The sequence below is a fragment of the Musca autumnalis genome, unplaced genomic scaffold (genome assembly GCF_047663935.1).
Source record: "Musca autumnalis isolate F117 unplaced genomic scaffold, ASM4766393v1 scaffold_5, whole genome shotgun sequence".
NCBI lineage: Eukaryota > Metazoa > Arthropoda > Insecta > Diptera > Muscidae > Musca > Musca autumnalis.
The window spans coordinates 19,363,112-19,384,745 of NW_027412088.1; the positions used below are offsets into that span (position 1 = coordinate 19,363,112).

Here is a 21,634-nt window from a genome sequence, read left to right on the forward strand (position 1 = left end):
GTTCATAAAGGAATGGACCGACATATCTTTTCGATAGACATCGCACCTAATAGTCATTTCAGTGGGTCATCGTATAACATTTGGACTTGTATGCCAGGAAGCATGAACTTGTGCACGAAAAACATAATATCGCTCTAAACAGGACCGCAACTAAAATAATCGGTATACATTTCCGAAGGATCTTCGAACTGCATTTAGATACAAATGTTGAACTTTAGCAGGGAGGGAGGTACCTTAAGATCCAAAGTTTGGACCATACAAGGCAAATCAGTGAAGACTGCCCTGCATGAGGTGGTCGGGCATGTTGAGAAGCATATGGAAAATTCAAGCATGACGCTGGCGACCTTCCTCGGTATAGAGGGGGCTTTCAATAACGTGAAGCTTTAATCAACCAACAATGCTCTCAGCAACACAGGCATTTCCTCCATACTTGTGGAATGGATAGATGAGATGCTGAAGAGTAGAATCATCAACTCGTGCATAGGAGAGAGTTGCGTGAGGAAATCAGTTAACAGAGGCACTCCGCAGGGAGAAGTTCTCTCTCACTTGTGTGCTTCGACCGGCTGAAGATCAAGGTGGCTGATTATACTGATGATGTGGTTGTGCTGATAAGTGGCAAATTCCTGCCAACCCTGTCTGAGCTCATGCAAGAGCCTTAGTACAACTTGCAAACTGGGCCCAGAACAACGGTCTGGGAGTAAACCCGGAAAAAACAAAGCTTGTACTATTTACTAAGAAACGCAAAATTCCCAATTTCGAGCCTACAGTCGTGGACGGTGTGGCCCTGGAACTTTCTACGGAAGCTAAATACCTCTGCACTATTCTGGACCATCGCTTGTCAAGGAAAAGAAGTGTAGAGGAGCGAACGAAGAAAGGACTCATGGCACTCTATTCCTGCAAGAACTCCATTGGGAAAAGCTGGGGATTGAGACCACAGATCATACACTGGCTGTATGTAACCGTGGTCCTGCCCATACTTACTGGTCTGGTGGCAAGCTCTTGGGAACAATGCGTTACTTTCTAAATTATCAAGTGTACAAAGAACCGCGTCACTGCTGATTACCGGATCGATTGAAAGCACTCCTAAAGCGGCTTTTCCAACCTCTGGATACCCTAATCCAGAGACAGGCGGCGAGAACTGCTTTAGACTCCGGGAGTCAGGGTGTTGGCGTGGTTCACACTTTGAACACTTGAATGTCCTAAAACTAATTGATAGTCGACTTGAGTTAGGTGACAATGGTTGCGTAAGCGATTATATGCCTACCTCATTCAAGTTTGACCCCTTAACTGTTATCTTCCCAAGCAGAGACGCATGGGCTGAGTGCATATCTCCTCTGGACGGTCTGGCAATTTACACAGACGGGTCCAAGATGGAAGAAGGTACTGGCGCTGGCGTCTACTGCAAGAAACCACTAATTAAAAACTCATATAAACTTGACGATAATTGTAGTGTTTTAGGCGGAGATTCTTGCTATCAGGAAAGCACCTTAATTGGTGAAAGGGCTTGAAGGCAGTCTTACAGGACCGGTGACTATGCCAATAGTCAAGCGGCCCTCAAGGCTCTCAAGTCATGGACCATAAATTCAAGAGCTATTCTTGATTGTAGGAGAGCTCTGCAGGATATATACGATATCGTATCATGGGAAACGAGGTAGAAGATGAACTGACTCGTGGTGGCTCTAGGTCTATCGACTTATCAGTTGATGAAACCGTCCGGCCACCGATGTGCCGATCTTCAATGAGAAAGCACATCAAAAATGGCTATTGGAGCCTGCTTGTAGGGTATCCAAGGCAATCTGGCCTGTGGTTTCTCGTCGAAGAGCGAGATAAGTTAGGGATGAAAATCGCGGTGGCACTTATAACAGGTCCCTATAGAGTGAGGTCCCTAACTTCAAAATGGGACGACAGCGGCATTGACTACTGCAGACTATATGAAGATGCGGGGGAGATAGAAATTGTCGAACATCTACTTTGTAGGTACCCCATGTTGCAAACAAGGAGATACCATACACTAGGCAGATATGAGATAGAAACTCTGACCTTCCTGTCTAACATAGATCCCATCGTCCTACTCAACTTTGCCAGACATCTAGCATGGCTTGGCAAAGGTCCTTAACAACCCTTAATAATCAGACGCCTCACTGCTCCAGATAATTCCTTGGCGTCAATCTCTACATCTCCTACACACACCATCATATCTATCCTCATCTCATCAAGCTGCATCATCATCTCCATCATCTTTAAATAGCCTACACTGGATGAACACAATGTACCAACGGTCTCCGAGTGAAGCAGTCACCTTTTCTAATAGAGGGCTGCGCATCCTTAAACCTAACCTAACCATCGTGCATACCATTTTAGTGACATTGTTTTAAATTTTGGAGGGAAGTACCGGAAGTTGTTGACCGGTATTGCCCATCTTCGAACTGCGACTAAGTTTGGACAAAATATGACGTAGGCCATATTACGGCCCAAAACGATTTGCCAGCGCTCCAGCAACTACATATGGTGCCATAGGGATTTTTAGAAATTTCGGGTTATTAGGATGTGTAAAGTATGGACCAAATCGGTCACCCCCTTCAAGAGCTATCGTGCGCACAATTTGTCCAAACATTTTTTACCTTTTGTCTGGAGGTACCTGAAGGAGTGGACCGATATGGCTTATCTTCGAACTTAAACTAAGTTTGGACAAACTATTACGAAGGCCAAATGCTGGACTGAATCGGCAGATCCGTTCAAGAGTTGCGCTCCAGCAACTACAAACGGTGTAATAGGGGTTGTTTGTAACTTTCAGGCTATTTTCTCAGGAAGTATGAACTTGCCCCTGATGAAACTTGTACCGTCGTATGGGGGCAGTGAATACAAGATGTTACAACAAAAATCAAAGCGATTCGAGAGCTGAACCTAATCTGAACTTTTCCGAAATTTTGTGTGGAAGGTACCTGAAAGAGTGGGCCGATTGAGTCCATATTGGAACCTCATCTAAGTCGGATAAAAATTTCAGGATGTGCAAAGTATGGATTAAATCGGTTACTCCCTTGAAGAGTTATCGTGTGCACAAATGTTCCGAACATTTTCGAACTTGTATGGGGGAGGTACCCGAAGAAGTGGAGTGATATGACCCATGATCGAACTTAAACTAAGCTTGAACAAAATATAACCATACTCAAAATTTGGTTACAATCGATTGATCCATTCGAGAGTTATCGTGCGCACCAGCCAGCCAGACAGACAGACGGAAGGATATTGCTAAATCGATTCCAAATTGTCTGAAACGGATTTCGGCCAAACATACTAGGGGTCTCAAACCATTATTTCGATGAGGCACATTTTGCCCGTATGAAACTGTATATACCCTAGTTTGCATAAATGCTGAGGGCATGAAAATCGCTATACTACCAGGCTATGGTGGCGACGTTGCACAGGGATATCGGTTCACTGTTCTACATGGACTTCATATCGCCGATCCACTTGCCCTTAGGGTGGCCGTTCCATAGGGACTTCGATTTTCTGTCTCGTATGTAGAAACCAGCAAAAACCGATAACTAACTAACATCGTGTTTCCGATCATCAACAGCCGAACGCTGAATACATCGTGTTCCCGATCTTGAATTCATTGTTTTGCCGGTCATGTACATCCAAAAGCCGAGTTCACGATGATTTCAAAGTGTATGCTATGGTGGCGTATAAGTATCGGCAATACTGATACGAGGGGCGCTAAAAAACCTTCTGGCCTAGGAAACACGCAGTGTCGCCAAGAGTCATTTGACATTTTTTGGAAAGTTTTAACCTTAGCGTATTCAGGACAGTTTGACATACGACCATGTGTTATTTTGTTTACAGTGGCTTGATGGAGATACCTCCAAAACATGGCTTTTGAACGCTTTTACAGCATCTACTGGCGACGAAAATCGTTGACCGCGCCTTTTTTCCTTGATGTGCTGGAATCAGGTGAAGTAACTGGATCCCCAGTTAGGGATGTACGGCGCATAACCCATAAATTCCACGTTTTCCCGGTCAAACAGGCGCTGGTTTGAATCGGTGTGTGAGAGCTCGCATTGTCATGACGCAGAACGATTTGTCTTCTCTTGTTCGTTTTTGGAGTTCCTCGGGAGACTTCAGGCGAACAAATTATAGTGAAACACTCAGAATTAACCGTCTTACATTTCCCAAGCCATATAGTCGGCACACGGTCAGTTTTGCCGAAGAAACTGGCGACCATTTGCTTTGAAGTGCTTCTTTCATGAACAACTTTTGTTGGATAGGGCTCGCTTTCGAAGACCCCCCCCCCCCTCCCGGTCGATTGCTGTTTTGTTTCGTACTTCTAAGCATAGATCCAAGATTCGTCGTCTGTGAAGATCTTATAAACGTCGTTTGAAGAACCGCGATAGTTTTTATTCACAATTTCTCTGCACCAATCCAGAGAAATTGTCTTTTTTCGAGCGATTGTCCAATTTTGCCGGATCTAACGAGAAAAATCCACTTGTGCGGCCATATCTTCATGCAATATCAAATGTTATTTGGTGGAATAAATGTTCAAGGTTGTCTCTATCTTATGGTAATTAACATGACGATCTTGCATTATCCGTTCACGCATGGCATACTTTTTTTCCGACACAAAGGTTGCTTTTGGACGACCCTCACGAACTTCGGTTTTTGGCGAGTGTCGGCCCCGATTGAATTCATTAAACCAGTTTTTCATAATGCTATAGGATGGCAATTTATAGACATACAAAGATTTAATTTGATTTGCACTCTTCCCGTGATTATCCACCTCGAAATTTGTGTAAAATGATCGGACGAAAATGTTCACAAGTAAATTCCATTTTTTTTGCAAAGTGATTTCTTCAAGTCACTGTTAACAACCGAACACATGGTCGTATGTACGCTTAGGCTAAAAACTATCAAACTTTCCAAAAAAAGTCAAATGACGCCTGGTGCCACTGCGTGTTGCCTAGGTCAGAAGGTTTTTTAGTACCCCTCGTACGACTTATTTAGATGCAATTTTTAGTTGAATTTTTACATTGAAAAGGGGATAGACGTCACGACATCTCCATAAGCTGTATTCGGTATTTGAGATGGCAAGGAGAAATACATGTGTTTGGCTATGGGTTTACGGTAAGTCGGAGGCTAATCCATCTAATCTTCACATTCATCGAAGCATCAAATTACGGATTATTTATAAATCGTCGCAACCACTTAATTTCATAACCACCGGCGAATTGTCCAAAACTTTGCACAAATTCCACAGCTGTCAAACATTCATTCAGTATTCCTCCTTCAAACAAATGTCCATCTACATCTACCTTTACAAAGCCTCAAAATTTTCACATTAGTGCAGTTTAATGGCTGTTTGAAGATAGGTTTGAAATTCCAACCAAAGGTTGTCATTCTGGTCCTGATATAACAATATATTTTTTTCATAGACAAGTCCATGTGGGCACGGTTAATATCGAAAGAAGTGGTTCCCAAAAGTAAACCAAGTTCCTAGACGGGTTATTTTTGACTATTATCATTGTTGCATTCTCCACAAAAGTTTACGAAGCTTGCTCCTAACTCCAGTTTAATATCACTTCTTCGTGTTAATATTTTAATATGTGGTAGTCCTTGTGAATCAGACTTCAACGGTCTATGGTTTTTTCTTGGGATATCCCATACTTGCTAAGATATGGTCACTACTTCATAGGCCTCTTGCACAATAGTGCAATTAAGTCCAGGTTTTAACTGCAGGAGTCGACTGATTCTTTTTTACTTATAATTCCAAACTCACTTTGCAAACGACTCTCGTTTAGCAACATGTTGAATTTATGGTCTACTTTTAAGAGCAATGCACTCGAATACGAACGATGTCTGATTTTCTGACAAAAACTATGTTAACTGAATTTTAACATTTGTACGACCACTGCCACAGCCCCGTATTGTAAAGCCTTATGAAGCTATTGACCAACATAACATTCATTCAACATCAAACTATGCAGAAAATCTTTGTTGTACATCTCTGAGTGTGTTTGTGTCTGTTTGTGTGTGTGCAAGCACATTCATTTCGTTACACTGTGTGTTGAAATTACAAGGAAACGAATCATGTAAGCAGTAATTTTCATGAATAATCTTTACATCCTCCAGCACGCCCACTCCACACCACTGCCTGTCCATTGAAATAAAACCCAACGTAATACTTCAAATCACAATCGTTATTCTCATCTTACCTTTGCCACCAGAGTATTACTGGAATCTTTGCCACTGTAAATTACCCACAAGCCGACCTCATCCACATTAAAGTCCATGTAATTGTAAGCCGTTGAATACAATTTATGGCCAGGTTCATAGCCGGCACCAGGTAAGGTAACCGCTGCAATTAAAAGGGGGAAAAAGGAAATTATTAAAAAGCATGTTTTTAGGGAACCCACTAATCCTCCTCTTCCTCCCTCCCTTGCCCCACCTTTTTACTTACTTCTAAAATCTCCTTTACTATACAAATTATATTTGGCAACTTTGCTGGAATTCAACATGTGATAATAGAATGAACCATTATAGACCACATTGGCATTTCCCTGTAACGAACAAAGGAACAAGAAGAAGAGAAAAGAAAAAGAAAACGGAAGCAATAAATTCAATTCCATCCATGGTCATTGATATTTGCAATTAGTACATCAGCCGATGCAACACTTACATGGAATCCATGAGGTATGTCATGCGAACGATGTGCCACCGATGTTATGCGATAGGCCTTCTTCGATGTGAACTCGTACAATTTGTTGTTCTCCTTTTCATGGGTTACAAATGTTTTCTCGCGGTCAATATCCTTGGCTGCCGGATCTTTAAGCCACGAACCATGCTGTTCGGAAACACTTTTGTGGAAAACAGGTTTGCCCACCGCATACAGAATGCAACCTAATTAGAGAAATGAGGAAAGGTTGAAGTGTCGAATGGATTAGAGTCATTTTGTAGGAGATTTGTTAAGGTTTTGTTAGGGAAAATCAGGTCAAATTGACTTGTCATATTTTGTACACCAAACACACAATGTGAATTCAATAGGAGTCATCTATGGAATAGAAGACTTCTATAGGAATGTTCTGTGAAATAGAGAAGCTCAATAAGAGCGTTCTATGGGGAAGAAGACCTTTGTAGGGGTCTTCTATAGAATAAAAGGACCTCGTAGGGGTTTTCTATCGAATAGACTTACTCCGTCGTGGTCTTCTATAGAACAGAAGGCCTCCCTAAAGGTCTTCTGTAGATTATATCACATCCGTAGAGGTCTTCTATAGAATAGAAAGACTCCGTAGATGTCTTCTATAGAATACAAGGTCTCCATAGGGTCCATAGGGGGTCTTCTATAGAAAAGAAGGTCTCTGTAGCGGTTTTGTATAGAATAGAAGTGTCTCAAAGAGTTCTGCTATAAAATATAGAATAAAAAGTCTCCGAAGGGGTCTTCTATAGAATAGAAGGTTTCCGTAGGAATCTTCTGTAGAATAGAAGGCATCCGTAGTGGTCTTCTATAAAATGAAAGGCCCTCGTATGTGGTCTTCTATAGAATAGGAAACCTCCGTAGAGGTCTTCTATAGAATAGAAGACCCCGTAGAGGTCTTCTATAGAATAGAAGACCCCGTCGGGGTCCTTTATAGAATAAAAGACATTCGTAGGGGTCCTCTATAGAATAGAAGACCTCCGTAGGGGTCCTCTATAGAATAGAAGACCTCCTAGGGTGTCCTCTATAGAATAGAAGACCTCTGTAGGGGTCCTCTATAGAATATAAGACCTCCGTATAGGTCCTCTATAGAATAGAAGACCTCCGTATAGGACCTCTATAGAATAGAATACCTCCGTAGGGGTATTCTATAGAACAGAAGAACTCCGTAAGGGTCCTCTATAGAATAGAAGACCTCCGTATGGGTCCTCTATAGAATAGAAGACCTCCGTAAGGTTCTTCTATAGAATGGGAGGCCTCCGTAGGGATCTTCTATAGAATAGAAGGTCTCCGTAGGGGTCCTCTATAGAATAGAAGACCTCCGTAGGAGTCCTCTATAGAATAGAAGACCTTCGAACGGGTCCTCTATTGAAAAGAAGACCCCCGTTGGGGTCCTCTATTGAATAGTATGCCTCCGTAGGGGTCCTCTATAGAATAGAAGACCTCCGTATTGGTCCTCTATAGAATGGGAGACCTCCGCAGTGACCTTCTATAGAAAAGAAGACCTACGTAGGTGTCTTCTATAGAAAAGAAGACCTCCGTAGGGGTCCTCTATAGAATAGAAGACCTCCGTATAGGTCCTCTATAGAATAGAAGACCTCCGTATAGGACCTCTATAGAATAGAATACCTCCGTAGAGGTATTCTATAGAACAGAAGAACTCCGTAAGGGTCCTCTATAGAATAGAAGACCTCCGTATGGGTCCTCTATAGAATAGAAGACCTCCGTAAGGTTCTTCTATAGAATGGGAGGCCTCCGTAGGGATCTTCTATAGAATAGAAGGTCTCCGTTGGGGTCCTCTATAGAATAGAAGACCTCCGTAGGAGTCCTCTATAGAATAGAAGACCTTCGAACGGGTCCTCTATTGAAAAGAAGACCCCCGTTGGGGTCCTCTATTGAATAGTATGCCTCCGTAGGGGTCCTCTATAGAATAGAAGACCTCCGTATTGGTCCTCTATAGAATGGGAGACCTCCGCAGTGACCTTCTATAGAAAAGAAGACCTACGTAGGTGTCTTCTATAGAAAAGAAGACCTCCGTAGGGGTCCTCTATAGAATAGAAGACCTCCGTAGGGGTCTTCTATAGAATTGAAGACCTCCGTAGGGGTCCTCTATAGAATAGAAGACCTCCGTAGGGGTCCTCTATAGATTAGAAGACCTCTGTAGGGGTCCTCTGTAGGGGTCCTCTTCAGAACAAAAGACCTCCGTAGGGGTCCTCTATAGAATAGAAGACCTCCGTAGGGGTCCTCTATAGAATGGAAGACCTCCGTAGCGGTCCTCCATAGAATAAAACACCTCCGTAGGGGTCCTCTATAGAATAGAAGACCTCCGTAGGTGTCCTCTATAGAATAGAAGGCCTCCGAAGGGGTCCTCTATAGAATAGAAGACCTCCGTAGGGGTCTTCTATAAAATAGAAGACCTCTGTAGGGATCTTCTATAAAATAGAAGACCTCCGTAGGGGTCCTCTATAGAATAGAAGACCTACGTAGGAGTCCTCTATAGAATAGAAGACCTACGTAGGAGTCCTCCATAGAATAAAACACCTCCGTAGGGGTCCTCTATAGAATAGAAGACCTCCGTAGGTGTCCTCTATAGAATAGAAGGCCTCCTAAGGGGTCCTCTATAGAATAGAAGAAATCCGTAGGGATCTTCTATAAAATAAAAGACCTCCGTAGGGGTCTTCTATAGAATAGAATACCTCCGTAGGGGTCCTCTATAGAATATAAGACCTCCGTAGGGGTCCTCTATAGAATAGAAGACCTCCGTAGGGGTCTTCTATAGAATAGAAGGCATCCGTATTGGTCTTCTATAGAAAAGAAGACCTGCGTAGGTGTCTTCTATAGAAAAGAAGACCTCCGTAGGGGTCCTCTATAGAATAGAAGACCTCCGTAGGGGTCCTCTATAGAATTGAAGACCTCCGTAGGGGTCCTCTATAGAATAGAAGACCTCCGTAGGTATCTTCTATAGAATGGGAGACCTCCGTAGGTATCTTCTATAGAATAGAAGACCTCCGTAGGTATCTTCTATAGAATAGAAGACCTCCTTAGGGGTCCTCTATAGAATAGAAGACCTTCTTAGGGGTCCTCTATAGAATAGAAGACCTCCGTAGAGGTCCTCTATAGAATAGAAGACCCCCGTAGGGGTCCTTTATAGAATAGAAGACCTCTGTATGGGTCCTCTATAGAATAGAAGACCTCTGTAGGGGTCCTCTATAGAATAGAAGACCTCCGTAGGGGTCCTCTATAGAAAAGAAGACCTCCGTAGGGGTCTTCTATAGAATAGAAGAACTCTGTAAGGGTCCTCTATAGAATAGAAGACCTCCGTAGGGGTCCTCTATAGAATAGAAGACCTCCGTAAAGGTCTTTTATAGAATAGAAGACCTACGTAAAGGTCTTCCATAGAATAAAAGATTTCTGTTGGGGTCTTCAGTAGAATAGAAGACCTCCGTAGGGGTCTTATATAGAATACAAGGCATCCGTAGTGTTCGTCTATAAAATATGCGGCCTCCGTAGGGGTCCTCTATAGAATAGAATACCTCCGTAGGGGTCTTCTATAGAATAGAAGGACTCCTAGAAGTGTACTATAAATTGAAATACTATGGGTCTTTTCTGAGTTTGGACACTGATAAACTTAACCGAAAATTTGAGCTAGTTTATCAACTACATTCTCTCACAGTAAGGGTTCATGATGTTTAACATCTGAAACTGAACCCTCCGATAAACTATTCTTGAAAAAGTTTTGTTATTTTCCATGGAATAAAGAAAATAAATACCCCCCATTCTCCATGGATTGTCTCATATGTTAAAATTGAAAGCAATAACCTTCATTTGCAGTTCACAGTTCGTATGCCGCATATACTGAGATAACAGTTTATTAAAATCTCTAAACCTAATTAGTGGCACGTTAGGTTCTAATATCTCCAAGTCTATGGGCGTTTGGATGTTGCTGACGATGATGCTGCTGCTGCTGATGACGATGCTTGTGTTAAAGGATAATGACGCCACAGTTGTTTGCAGAAGTCACATAACGAACCCTGAAGCAGCAAAGTAGGTTTTCTTTGTCGGTAGGCTTAGAATTCAATTAAAAGTTTTCTGTGTTTTATGACATCTTTGCCCAGGGATTTTGCAATCACAGAGACATTCTGGCAGCACACACATACAAACGTAAACTGGCAAACACAAACACATTTGTGGGTACAACTGCTTCTTCTGCATCTTCTTTGGGTGTTAATGGTGAAAAAGGGATATTTCGATTTGCCAAATCATACTTACTCTTTTTGCGTCGAGGCAGGCCAGGATAGCTATCGTTTCCAACTGGTTGAATTTCGAAATTGGAATTAATCGAATCCTTACATTGATATAAACTGCAAAGAGAGCAACAAAAAAAAAAAACACAAACATTAATACATTATCATGACAGCTGGACTAAATATGAATGTATGTATGGGTGAGTGTACTTGATATGAGAACAATGGCGTGGCTAAACTCAGTGACATGCGAGTTTCCACAACCACAAATTCTTGCCTAACAGTTTCTAAAAAATCTCAACTGAAACACAAATTCTTGAAAGACCATAATGAATCTAGGAAAGACTTGAGCCATCATACACACCATCCCCTCATCTACGTCACTGCATTAACGGCCCAGAAACACACAAAGTGCTATACTTATGAACGTCTGAACCATAATTTTTTTTCCTTTCTCTTCTTTGGTCATAGATTTTCTTTTATTTGCCAATTGATTGCCAAAGTTTAAGCCAAAAATGAAACACAACCACAAAAACACCATCGTTCGTCTCGGCTGGTGGTAATAATAAACGAAAACGCTGTCAGAAGTATTAATTGAATTAATGTGTTTCTGTTAATAGTTTCTTCAGCAACAACTAGGTCAGCCGGCTAAGTGCGAGGGATACTTGGCTGGGTAAATTTCTTGAATTTAAATTGCTGTGAAACTTTGAATTCTTAATTATATGATATTATTCGATATTTTGCAAAAGGAGATTAAAGAATAGACACAATGTTATTTAAATAACTAATCCACGAATAAATTATTTTGGATTTATTTGATAGATTTGAAAGGATTAAAGGGGAATGAAAAACCTTATTTGATTCAAATTTGTTTCTATAGAAATAAGTTGGAAAACTTTTGTTTTCAACTACTTCAACTACTACAACCGGGTGTGCCTCCTTAAACTGAATTAAATCGCAAATGTGTTAAACTTCTGTTGGTAATTATGGTGTCCTCCAGCCATTTTAGTTGCTCACCCATAGATTTTATTTGAGCTTTCCGAAAGCAATTATTTCAAAAACCTTAAACTGTATTTTTGCGAAAATTTTAAATTTTTCTAAGGGAAGAACATGGAACTTGATTTAATTTGGGAGAATTCTAATGATGTTTATGGGTTGGACCAATATCAGTCAGTCCTTTCGCTACATATCGTGGCAACCAGCCGAACTAAAGTGGTAACCGCAGGATATTTTACAGATTTTGAACCATTGTCAGGAATAATGGACTTTATATCGTTGTAAACAGGGCCACAAATAACAGCTTCGTTAAAAATTTCAAAATGATCCTCTAATAGCCCTACGTCTTCACTTAAGCGAACATTTAGAATTTTTGTGTAGGGGGCTTGTTGTAGCAATGCAAAAATGTTCGTTTTATTATCTGGTTCCAATTAGACGTGTGTCGTTCTTGAACGAACCGGTTCAAAAGAACGACTCCGTGAAAGGAACGAACGCACTGTGGTCCCAGCCCGCGACAAAAATACCAAAATCGATGTCTACTAATTATGATTGTAACTATTCAAATCTATCGTAGACACATCAAATTTTAGTATTCCGGCTTTCTTTTTACAACTTCTAACGGTACTTGCTAAAGCAGAGCCACAGAAGTGAGCATTTCCATTTATAGAAATTGAGACATTGAAATTCCCATTAACGTAGTGACAAGTTACAAGTGATATCACAAAAAAGTAATGTGTAAAATTACTATAGTAAGAAATGGAAGTTAAAGTTAATGGTATTGTTATTGTTTTTAATTGATAACATCATAAATTTGTATCTTTATTTTGTAGTAAAATTGATATCTTTTAAAATGTATTTTTGTGAGTGTTTTTTATTTGGTATTGTGAAAAGAAATAGACTTTTAGTAACTTGGATCCTCGCGGATCCTCACGTTATTTTTACTTAAATTTTCGTGGAAGTGTCCAGAATTAGAAAAAAATTATCTCGTCTGCCGAAAGTTGCCGAGCTGTATTCAGTTTGCATTACACTGAGTAAACTCGGAGTTTTGTGAATGTTTAGTATGGGATTTTTGGGTGTTTTCAAGCAATCGGTGTTGGTGTTTTGCATTTTGTTTCGATATTTTATATAAAAAATTATGTTTTTAGGATTACTGTATGAATTTGTGTTTTCACATGTGTATGTTTTGAAATATGGTGTTCAAAACACTTTGTCAATGCCATGAAGAAATTATAACAAACCTTCAGGTGGATGTTACGGGATATGATTTCTCTAAGTTGTAAGATCGTATACACTATCGCTATAAAAGACACCATTATTTTTGAAACATACATGCCACTTCAAGAATTATCTGCCGTTGAAAGTATAACCGGGAAGTCCTGCAGTAGATTTAAGCTCCACACAGAGATCTAAACAACATAGTATGGCTAAATTGGCAAGCAGGACCACCTGTGTGGTCTTGTTTACTGTTTATATATCCTGGTACATTTTAGTCGATCTGGGAACTCTCCTAATCGATATATCCTGTAGCTAGTATTTATTGTAATAGATGCCAACCCATCCTCACGAACTAAAAGTCTCATAAAACATCTTAGTTTCCAGATATTCCCTGGTTGAGACCTATAGGACATTGTTTACATCTAATATGATCTGGTACACCCTTGGACCATATGTTAACCCTCCTAGTATGAATATTCTGTGCCTCACATTGTTGTTGTTACCAGTTAATCCTTGTCAAGAATAAAATTCATAAAATGTCATGTTTTTGTAAAAAATTTTAGGCCAAATACTTAAATATGCCAAATATCGGGAGTTAACATGATATAGGACTATACCAAAATGTGGACATATATTGATGAATTTTGGCAAGAATGTTTGATACAAATTATAAACTAGGAATGTTAAAAAGCAGCACATTCAGTTGGAAATTATGACAAAAAACGTGAAATTATAAAAAACGGGAGGTACGTCTATATGGGGGATATACCAAAACATGGACCTCTATCGACCATGGACCTACGCAAGATGTTTAATACTACCAAAAACACACAAAATGTCAAATTACAGCGAATTCACACTGAAAATATAGACAAAATCTTGAAATTAATAAAAAACTGGAAGTACCGTTATGAGGGGTCTATACCTAAAAGTGGACCAATCCTGACGATTTTTGGGGGAAAATTATCTTCTAGTCACTACGAGTTTACTGTAAAATTTTCAGATCGATATCTTGATTAGAAATATTTTTGTCGCTCTCTCCCATACAAGCTAAACCACAGTGGAACGGATCCGTATCCAGCACATTCTTTTATATCGTTCATTTAGATCCCTGATGGCCAAGACATTGCTGCTTACAAAATTAGCAGCAGAACCATCACCTTTTGTTTTACAAAGATTTACCATTTAATTTATTTGGCCTTTCATTTACAAACGTTATAATTAGATAGAGTTGATATGCTATTATGTAAAACTTATGATTTTAATTAGTTTTACAAACAAACTCACGCAATCGACTCCAAATTTGCACACGCAAAACAATCAATGATTCAGTTAGCTACAATCGTTCAGTAAATCAATGGCTCATACGGTTCATCTCATCTCTCTGTTTCTTTTTGCTTCTTTCGTTCATATTCAAAACAGCAACCACCACCATTTTTTGCACACAGACAAACTCATACAAACTGCGTCAGCGCTAGCATCACAAATTTTCGCACACACAAAGTGGCTCATATCGTTTCGTTTGAACGAAAAAGAGCCAAAGAACGAAGTGAAAGATCCGGATCTTTTTGGTGAACGGAATGAAAAAGATCGATCCGCTCAATGAACGAGATTTCCCAACACTAGTTCCAATTCCTCTGTGTCCATATTAAACAAGTCTTCGACTCGGAATGGCTGCGTACGTAAACAATCGGGACATATACAGTTCCCTTAAACAGATGCAGCATATCGCGCGGTAGCAGTCCATATTCAGGCATGTGTTGGGTATCGAGTTGCAATCTTATTTGGACTAAAATCACTCGCTTTAGCAGGGGTGGGAGTGGCCGTTCACACTATATCTTTGAACTACCTGTGAATGCTATCCAAGCTTATTTCTTATGCTTAATCTGGATCTGGATCTATCTCCAATATTAGGAATGTGGTTGTTTATACCCTCATCATTTATGCCAACGAGGGTATACACACTTTCATATGGGCCAAATGTGCCTCAACGAAATAATGGTTTTAGACTCCAAGTATGTTGGACGAAATCCGTTTCAGGCAATTTGGAGTTGATTTAGCAATGTCCGTCGGTCTGTCTGGCTGGCTAGAGCGCACGATAACTCTCTAACGGATCAATCGATTCGGTCCAAAATTTGGCTTTCGTAATATTTTGTCCAAACTTAGTTTAAGTTCGGTACCTCCCCCACAAAAGTTCGAAAATGTTCGGAAAATTTGTGCGCACGGTAACTTTTAAAGAGAGCAACCGATTTGGTCTACACTTTGTACATTGTGAAATGTCTACCAGTCCAATATGGACTCAATTGGTCCACTCCTTCAGGTACCTCCCACACAAAATTTCGGAAATGTTCAGTTTAGAGCCTGCTCTCGAATCGCTTTTTATTGTAACAACTTGTATTCACTGTCCCCATACGACGGTACAAGTTTCATTATGGGCAAGTACATACTTCCTGCATTCGCTACCTTAATTACGACGGTAAACGTTTTTTCAGGGGCAAGTCCATATTTCTTGAGAAAACAGCCCGTCAGGTGTAAAAGTCCCCTCTGGCCTCATATGTAGTGGCTGGAGACCACTATAACTCTCGAGCTGATCAACCGATTTGGTCTAAAAATTTGGCCTTCGTCATATTGTGTCCAAACTTATTTTCAGTTCGAAGATGGGCAATACCAGTCCACAACTTCCGGTACTTCCCCCAATATTTAAAAAATGTCACTAAAATGGTATGCTCGATATTTCTTGAACGAAGAAGCCAATTTGGTCCAAACTTTGGATCTCCTAATATTTTTCCAAATTTAGTTTAACTTCTAAAATGGCCCATATCGTTCCTCTCCTTAGGGTACCTCCCCCACAAAAGTTCAACATCTGTGTCTATGTGCTGTTTAGGGTCTGTTCGAAGATCCATACGAAATGTATACCGATGCTGTTCGTTGTGGTCCTGTTTAAAGCGTTATTATGTTTTCCGGGGACAAGTCCAGGCTTCCTGGCATACTGGTCCAAAAGTAATGTGGATCATCAACACAAATGACTAGTGGGCGCGATATATTTCGAAAAGATATGAATCCCAAAATAAGATCCACTTCCATAATAGACTACGTCGGTCTATTCCTTTAAGTACTTTCTCCTCAAAGCTTTTAAACTTGAACTAATCCACATTTGTGCCGGCAGGTTCAAATGTCCAAAAAGGTCCACAAAATTTTGAAAAGACCCTAAGTACATTCGATTTGTCCGTAGATGAAAGCTACGATTCACATACAGTGAGGGCATATTTCTATCGGCAAAGCCGACTGGGATGGGATGCAACCACAGATTTACTGAAGTTAGTTTGTATTGTCGTGGCAGCTTAGGCTCCTCAGCTTTAATAGATGGGAGATATTCGTCCCAACTAGAACGCAATTTTTAAATTTTAAATAAAACACAGATATTTAAAAAAATCGTGAAACTTTATTATCGTAAGTAGACAGAATGAGGTTATGTATGGAACAATTGTTCAAATGTCAAACAATGACACTTCGAATGGCGCCAAATTTAAAAATTGCGTTTTAGTTGGGACACCAAAAAAAAAAACGTTCTAGTTGCGACACCCAGTATATATCACCCCACCTTGCTTAACAATATCAAAAGCTTTTGATAAGTCAAACGCCACGATATTTGTTTTATCACACGGCTTGTTCTGGTTGAGTCCTCGACTAATATATGTAGAGATGGCGTAAAGCACTGTTGTTATACTGTGCTGCTTACGGTACCGATGCTGATGACAGCTATTTCTGGCAACTAGATAGCTATTCCTGACACTGGGGGAGACTGAAGCCTCAATGGGTCTTTGCTACGGATGACAAAAGCGAAATCGGTCTGTACGATTCTCCTTTGCTGACATCCTTGCCCGACATCAGTCTCGGGACTACCCTGTCAAATTCCAGACTTCGGAAACGATATGGATCTTTAGCGACATGTTGAGAACTTTAGTGAGATACTTGACTCCCGGCACATCCATCTGTTTCAGCATTACCATGGAGATTCCATCTGGGCACACCGCTTTGGATGATTTAGCGTTCCTGATGACATTCGCAACATCATCTATTGTAAATTGTGGTGGTTCAGTCTAGACAGGACGTAGTACTCTTCTATTCACCTGTCACTCCCGGAGTACTCGACAAACTGTCGATTGAAATAACTTGCGTCAGCTTAACGTCCCCAAACGAGACTGACGTCCTACTCTTCTTCTTTCCAGAGTTCGAGAGTGATTTAACCGTTGCCGACAATTCAATTATTCTGGCTCCAATGTTGCAAATCTTGAGATGATTTAACGACTTGTTCCGCTTATGCTCACCTACCATCCTGTTAACTTTCAGTGTCAGCTCCCTGACTCTAGGGTCACGACGAAGCTCGTCAAGCTTAAATTTCGAACGTTCTGGCTGGGAAATTTGATCTAATTTCGGATATTCGGCCAGCAAGTCTTTAGCTAGCGGTTGCCGCAGTGATGTTGTCCCGAAAAATTTTATCAGCTACCTGTGTTTTTGAGGGAAAGGACAGCTCTGTGAAGTTCAGTGGTCAGTTAATGGAGACGATAAGCGAAACCGGATGCCATAGTGGTGATTTCAGGCGATCTTTGGCAATCTGAACTTATTTTCGTAGGAGCGGTTTCAGAGCGAAATGTATACATTAAGCACCCCTACTTCAACAGTTCCACACTTTACTGTTACCTTCATACATTCCATGTATGGCTCAATAGTGTCCACTTTAAGCAAGATAGATAGAGTTTGGACTGCATGAATTATGCTTTTTCGGGGCGCTGAACACCAGCAGGATCTGTGTGAGATGTATCGTTTGTTGTTCTGGGCAGACATATCTCGTATTCCGACGATGTAGAACTTGATGAAACAGTTGAAGACAAGTTCTGGCCCAGCAAGCAGCGACATAACTCCTACCTTAGTAGTACTGGAGGCTGCTTAGACCAGTGCAGCCTCGAAAGTGCACCAATCCTTTTCATCCATTACATTTCTCCGAAGCTGACATATGATGAAAGAGGATATGTCAAAGTAAACAGATCCATGGGCCATTGTTCTTCTATATACCGGCAATGACCAAAAGAGTTCGAAGCAGGCATGTCAGGATATAGTGTCATTTCCATCGTGAAAATATACAAAAACCCATACTTGTAAGGTGACTGGTCAAATGTTGCTATGCAAAGAACCGGCCGCCAAAGAGGGTATCCGAAGGTGATGACACATATAGACATTCTAGGCACTGGATGCACTGGCCACTGGTGTCTTGAAAATTCTTTAGAAAGTCCCCGTTTTAAGACCTACATTTACTCACATGTCCTCAAAAATTATTTAGAAAATCCTCATTTATATTTCCGTATTGGTCCCCACGTTTATAGTCCTATGGTGGTCGTTGATAACTTCTGAAAAAATCCACGTTTATATCCAGTGGTGGCGCATAAAAACTTCTTAAAGAATTACGTTTATAGTCCTGTGATGGTCCTTGTAAAATTCTTTGAAAAATTGATGTTGACTGTCGTAAAATTACTTAAAATTCCAAATTTATAGTGCTGTACTGGTACTTCAAAAATCGTATATGATCCTGAACTGGTCCGTTAAAATTCTTTAAAAACCCACGTTAATAGACCTGATGTTTTCCTTTAAAACTTATTTAAAACCCCACGTTTATAGACCTCATGTGGTCCTTTAAAATGTCTTTAAAAACCCCACGTTTATAGACCTCATGTGGTCCTTTAAAATGTCTTTAAAAACCCACGTTTTAGCACTGTGGAGGTCCTTGAAAATTTCTTTAAAAACCACACGTTTTTAATCCTGTGGTGATCCTTGAAAAATTCAAAAAAAACCCACGTTTATAGTCCTGTGGTGATCCCTGAAAAATTCTTTAAAAAAGCCATGTATATTGTCCTGGGCTAGTCCTTGTAAAATTCTTTAAACAATTCACGATTATAGTCTTGTGGTGGCTTTAGGCTTTAGACCGTATTAATTAAAACTTACCTTTGTTCTGGACACTCCGGGCATACAGGACATTCCTGTTCTGGTGGTCTTTGACCATACGTTTTCATTTCCTTGCCAACATAGGGTGTTTCACTGTTAGGATCTTGAGCTAAAATAGGAAATAAAACAAAAATTCCAATATTAGTTTTTTTTTAAATTCCACAAAAGATATTTCCATATCTAAATGATTGAAAGAATCCACCAACATCACACTTTCATACATATTATCATCTCCTATCTGTCATTTTGCCGTCTATCTATCATTCAGCCTAGGTGGCAGGCTGTCAATAGTCATTTACTAATATTTCCTTTCCGTCCATTTCATGTTTTCTTTTTTGCATTTTGTACATGTCAATCCTACATTCATTCAATCATTTTCAATCAATAATCATTAAATCGAACCCAGAGACTTACGTGCAATTTCGAAATTAACCATTGTGGTATTGAGGGCATTCCTTGCCACACAATGGTAGTAGCCAAAATCATCCTTACGCAATGAGGTAATGGTGAGACGCATTGTTGTCCGATAACTGCAAAGAAATGCCGATGCAAAAGCAAAAGAAGACAGAAAATGTATTGTAGAAGAAATGTAATGGACGGACGACCATCATCAATGGTGAATGGTGGTGGTGGTGCCATCATTTAAATGGCATTTATTCACATACCCATCTGGATTAGTTTCAATGCGATATTTGTCACCTCGATCCAATATACTGCCATCGTATGCCCTCTCCCAATAGAGTATGGCCTCGGGAAATGCTTCCACAATACATTCCAATGTGGCCGAACGTCCATATTCTGCATAAATCATTTGTCGATAAACCGAAATCATGGGTGAAACTGTAGAAATAAAGGAAACGTAACATACAGGCAATGGTCATCCTCTGTTAATCTCCCTCAAATAGACATCCATCTCATCATCATCATCATCAGGCAATACTTACATTGGACTTCGATTAAAAATGTTGCATTGGCCACTGGCGCTAAGCCATTGTCGGCATAGCATGTATACGAAGCCATTTGATGGCGGGTAATATTGGTGAATTTCAGATATGGACCACTTATAGATGACACTGTCATTTTGTCGATAAAGAGCCCAGAGTCACACAAACAACGGCAAGCCGGAGAAAGGAAGGAAGATTGCAGGCACCATAAAATAAAGAAGAAGAAAAAAGAACGGAAACAATAACCCAGCCATTATAAATCCTTTTGCATAAATTTTTGCGTTTTATATTTGTATGTGAATAAGAAAGAAGAAGATGAACACGAAATCCTTACTCTCAACGCCATGGACATTAATCGTTCGACCGTCATCTCGTCGCCATTCAACATGAGGCATCGGATTACCGCTGGCGGCACAGCTTACGTTTAATGTTTTTCCTTCTTCAACGGCAATGGAACGCGGCATATTTATATCTGCAAGAAAATAAAAGAAAAAAAACCAACAAAATAACCAACCAATCGACAAATAAACAATGGCGTAATGGCAAAAGGATATAATGAAAACAAAAGAAAAAAATGGATGTATGTTAGTATGTGTGTCTTTTTTTTATAACCGGACACCAGAAATGACAAAAGACTTGAATGCATTTTTTTCTGGGACAATTAAAATTGGAATTTAATAGAATGCAAATACTTGCGCGCCTATGGTCCTGCACTGTTGCTTGTAAAATTCTTTAAAAAATCCACGTTTATAGTCCTGTGTTGATCCTTGAAAAATTCTTTACAAAATCCACGTTTATAGTCCTGTGTTGATCCTTGAAAAATTCTTTAAAAAATCCACGTTTATAGTCCTGTGTTGATCCTTGAAAAATTCTTTAAAAAATCCACGTTTATAGTCCTGTGTTGATCCTTGAAAAATTCTTTAAAAAATCCACGTTTATAGTCCTGTGTTGATCCTTGAAAAATTCTTTAAAAAATCCACGTTTATAGTCCTGTGTTGATCCTTGAAAAATTCTTTAAAAAATCCACGTTTATAGTCCTGTGTTGCTCCTTGAAAAATTCTTTAAAAATCCACGTTTATAGTCCTGTGTTGATACTTGAAAAATTCTTTAAAAAATCCACGTTTATAGTCCTGTGTTGATCCTTGAAAAATTCTTTAAAAAATCCACGTTTATAGTCCTGTGTTGATCCTTGAAAAATTCTTTAAAAAATCCACGTTTATAGTCCTGTGTTGATCCTTGAAAAATTCTTTAAAAAATCCACGTTTATAGTCCTGTGTTGATCCTTGAAAAATTCTTTAAAAAATCCACGTTTATAGTTTTGGGGTGGTCCTTGAAAAATTCTTTAAAAAATCCACGTTTATAGTTTTGGGGTGGTCCTTGAAAAATTCTTTAAAAAATCCACGTTTATAGTTTTGGGGTGGTCCTTGAAAAATTCTTTAAAAAATCCACGTTTATAGTTTTGGGGTGGTCCTTGAAAAATTCTTTAAAAAATCCACGTTTATAGTTTTGGGGTGGTCCTTGAAAAATTCTTTAAAAAATCCACGTTTATAGTT

General features: G+C 39.9%; 1 protein-coding gene across 4 annotated transcripts in view; it reads right to left on the reverse strand.

The window, feature by feature from the left end:
- LOC141404837 (uncharacterized) overlaps window positions 1-21,634 on the reverse strand; it is a 111,055-nt gene that overhangs the window by 18,743 nt on the left and 70,678 nt on the right. For all 4 annotated transcript variants that reach the window (XM_073988579.1, XM_073988577.1, XM_073988578.1 and 1 more), the window contains 9 exons: window positions 20,416-20,553; window positions 20,082-20,210; window positions 19,803-19,977; window positions 19,552-19,667; window positions 19,138-19,246; window positions 10,955-11,046; window positions 6,671-6,891; window positions 6,452-6,551; window positions 6,207-6,349 (listed from right to left, as the gene is read on the reverse strand). In XM_073988579.1, the coding sequence (XP_073844680.1) occupies window positions 6,207-6,349; window positions 6,452-6,551; window positions 6,671-6,891; window positions 10,955-11,046; window positions 19,138-19,246; window positions 19,552-19,667; window positions 19,803-19,977; window positions 20,082-20,210; window positions 20,416-20,553 (1,223 nt within the window). The remainder of the gene's footprint in view (window positions 1-6,206; window positions 6,350-6,451; window positions 6,552-6,670; window positions 6,892-10,954; window positions 11,047-19,137; window positions 19,247-19,551; window positions 19,668-19,802; window positions 19,978-20,081; window positions 20,211-20,415; window positions 20,554-21,634) is intronic.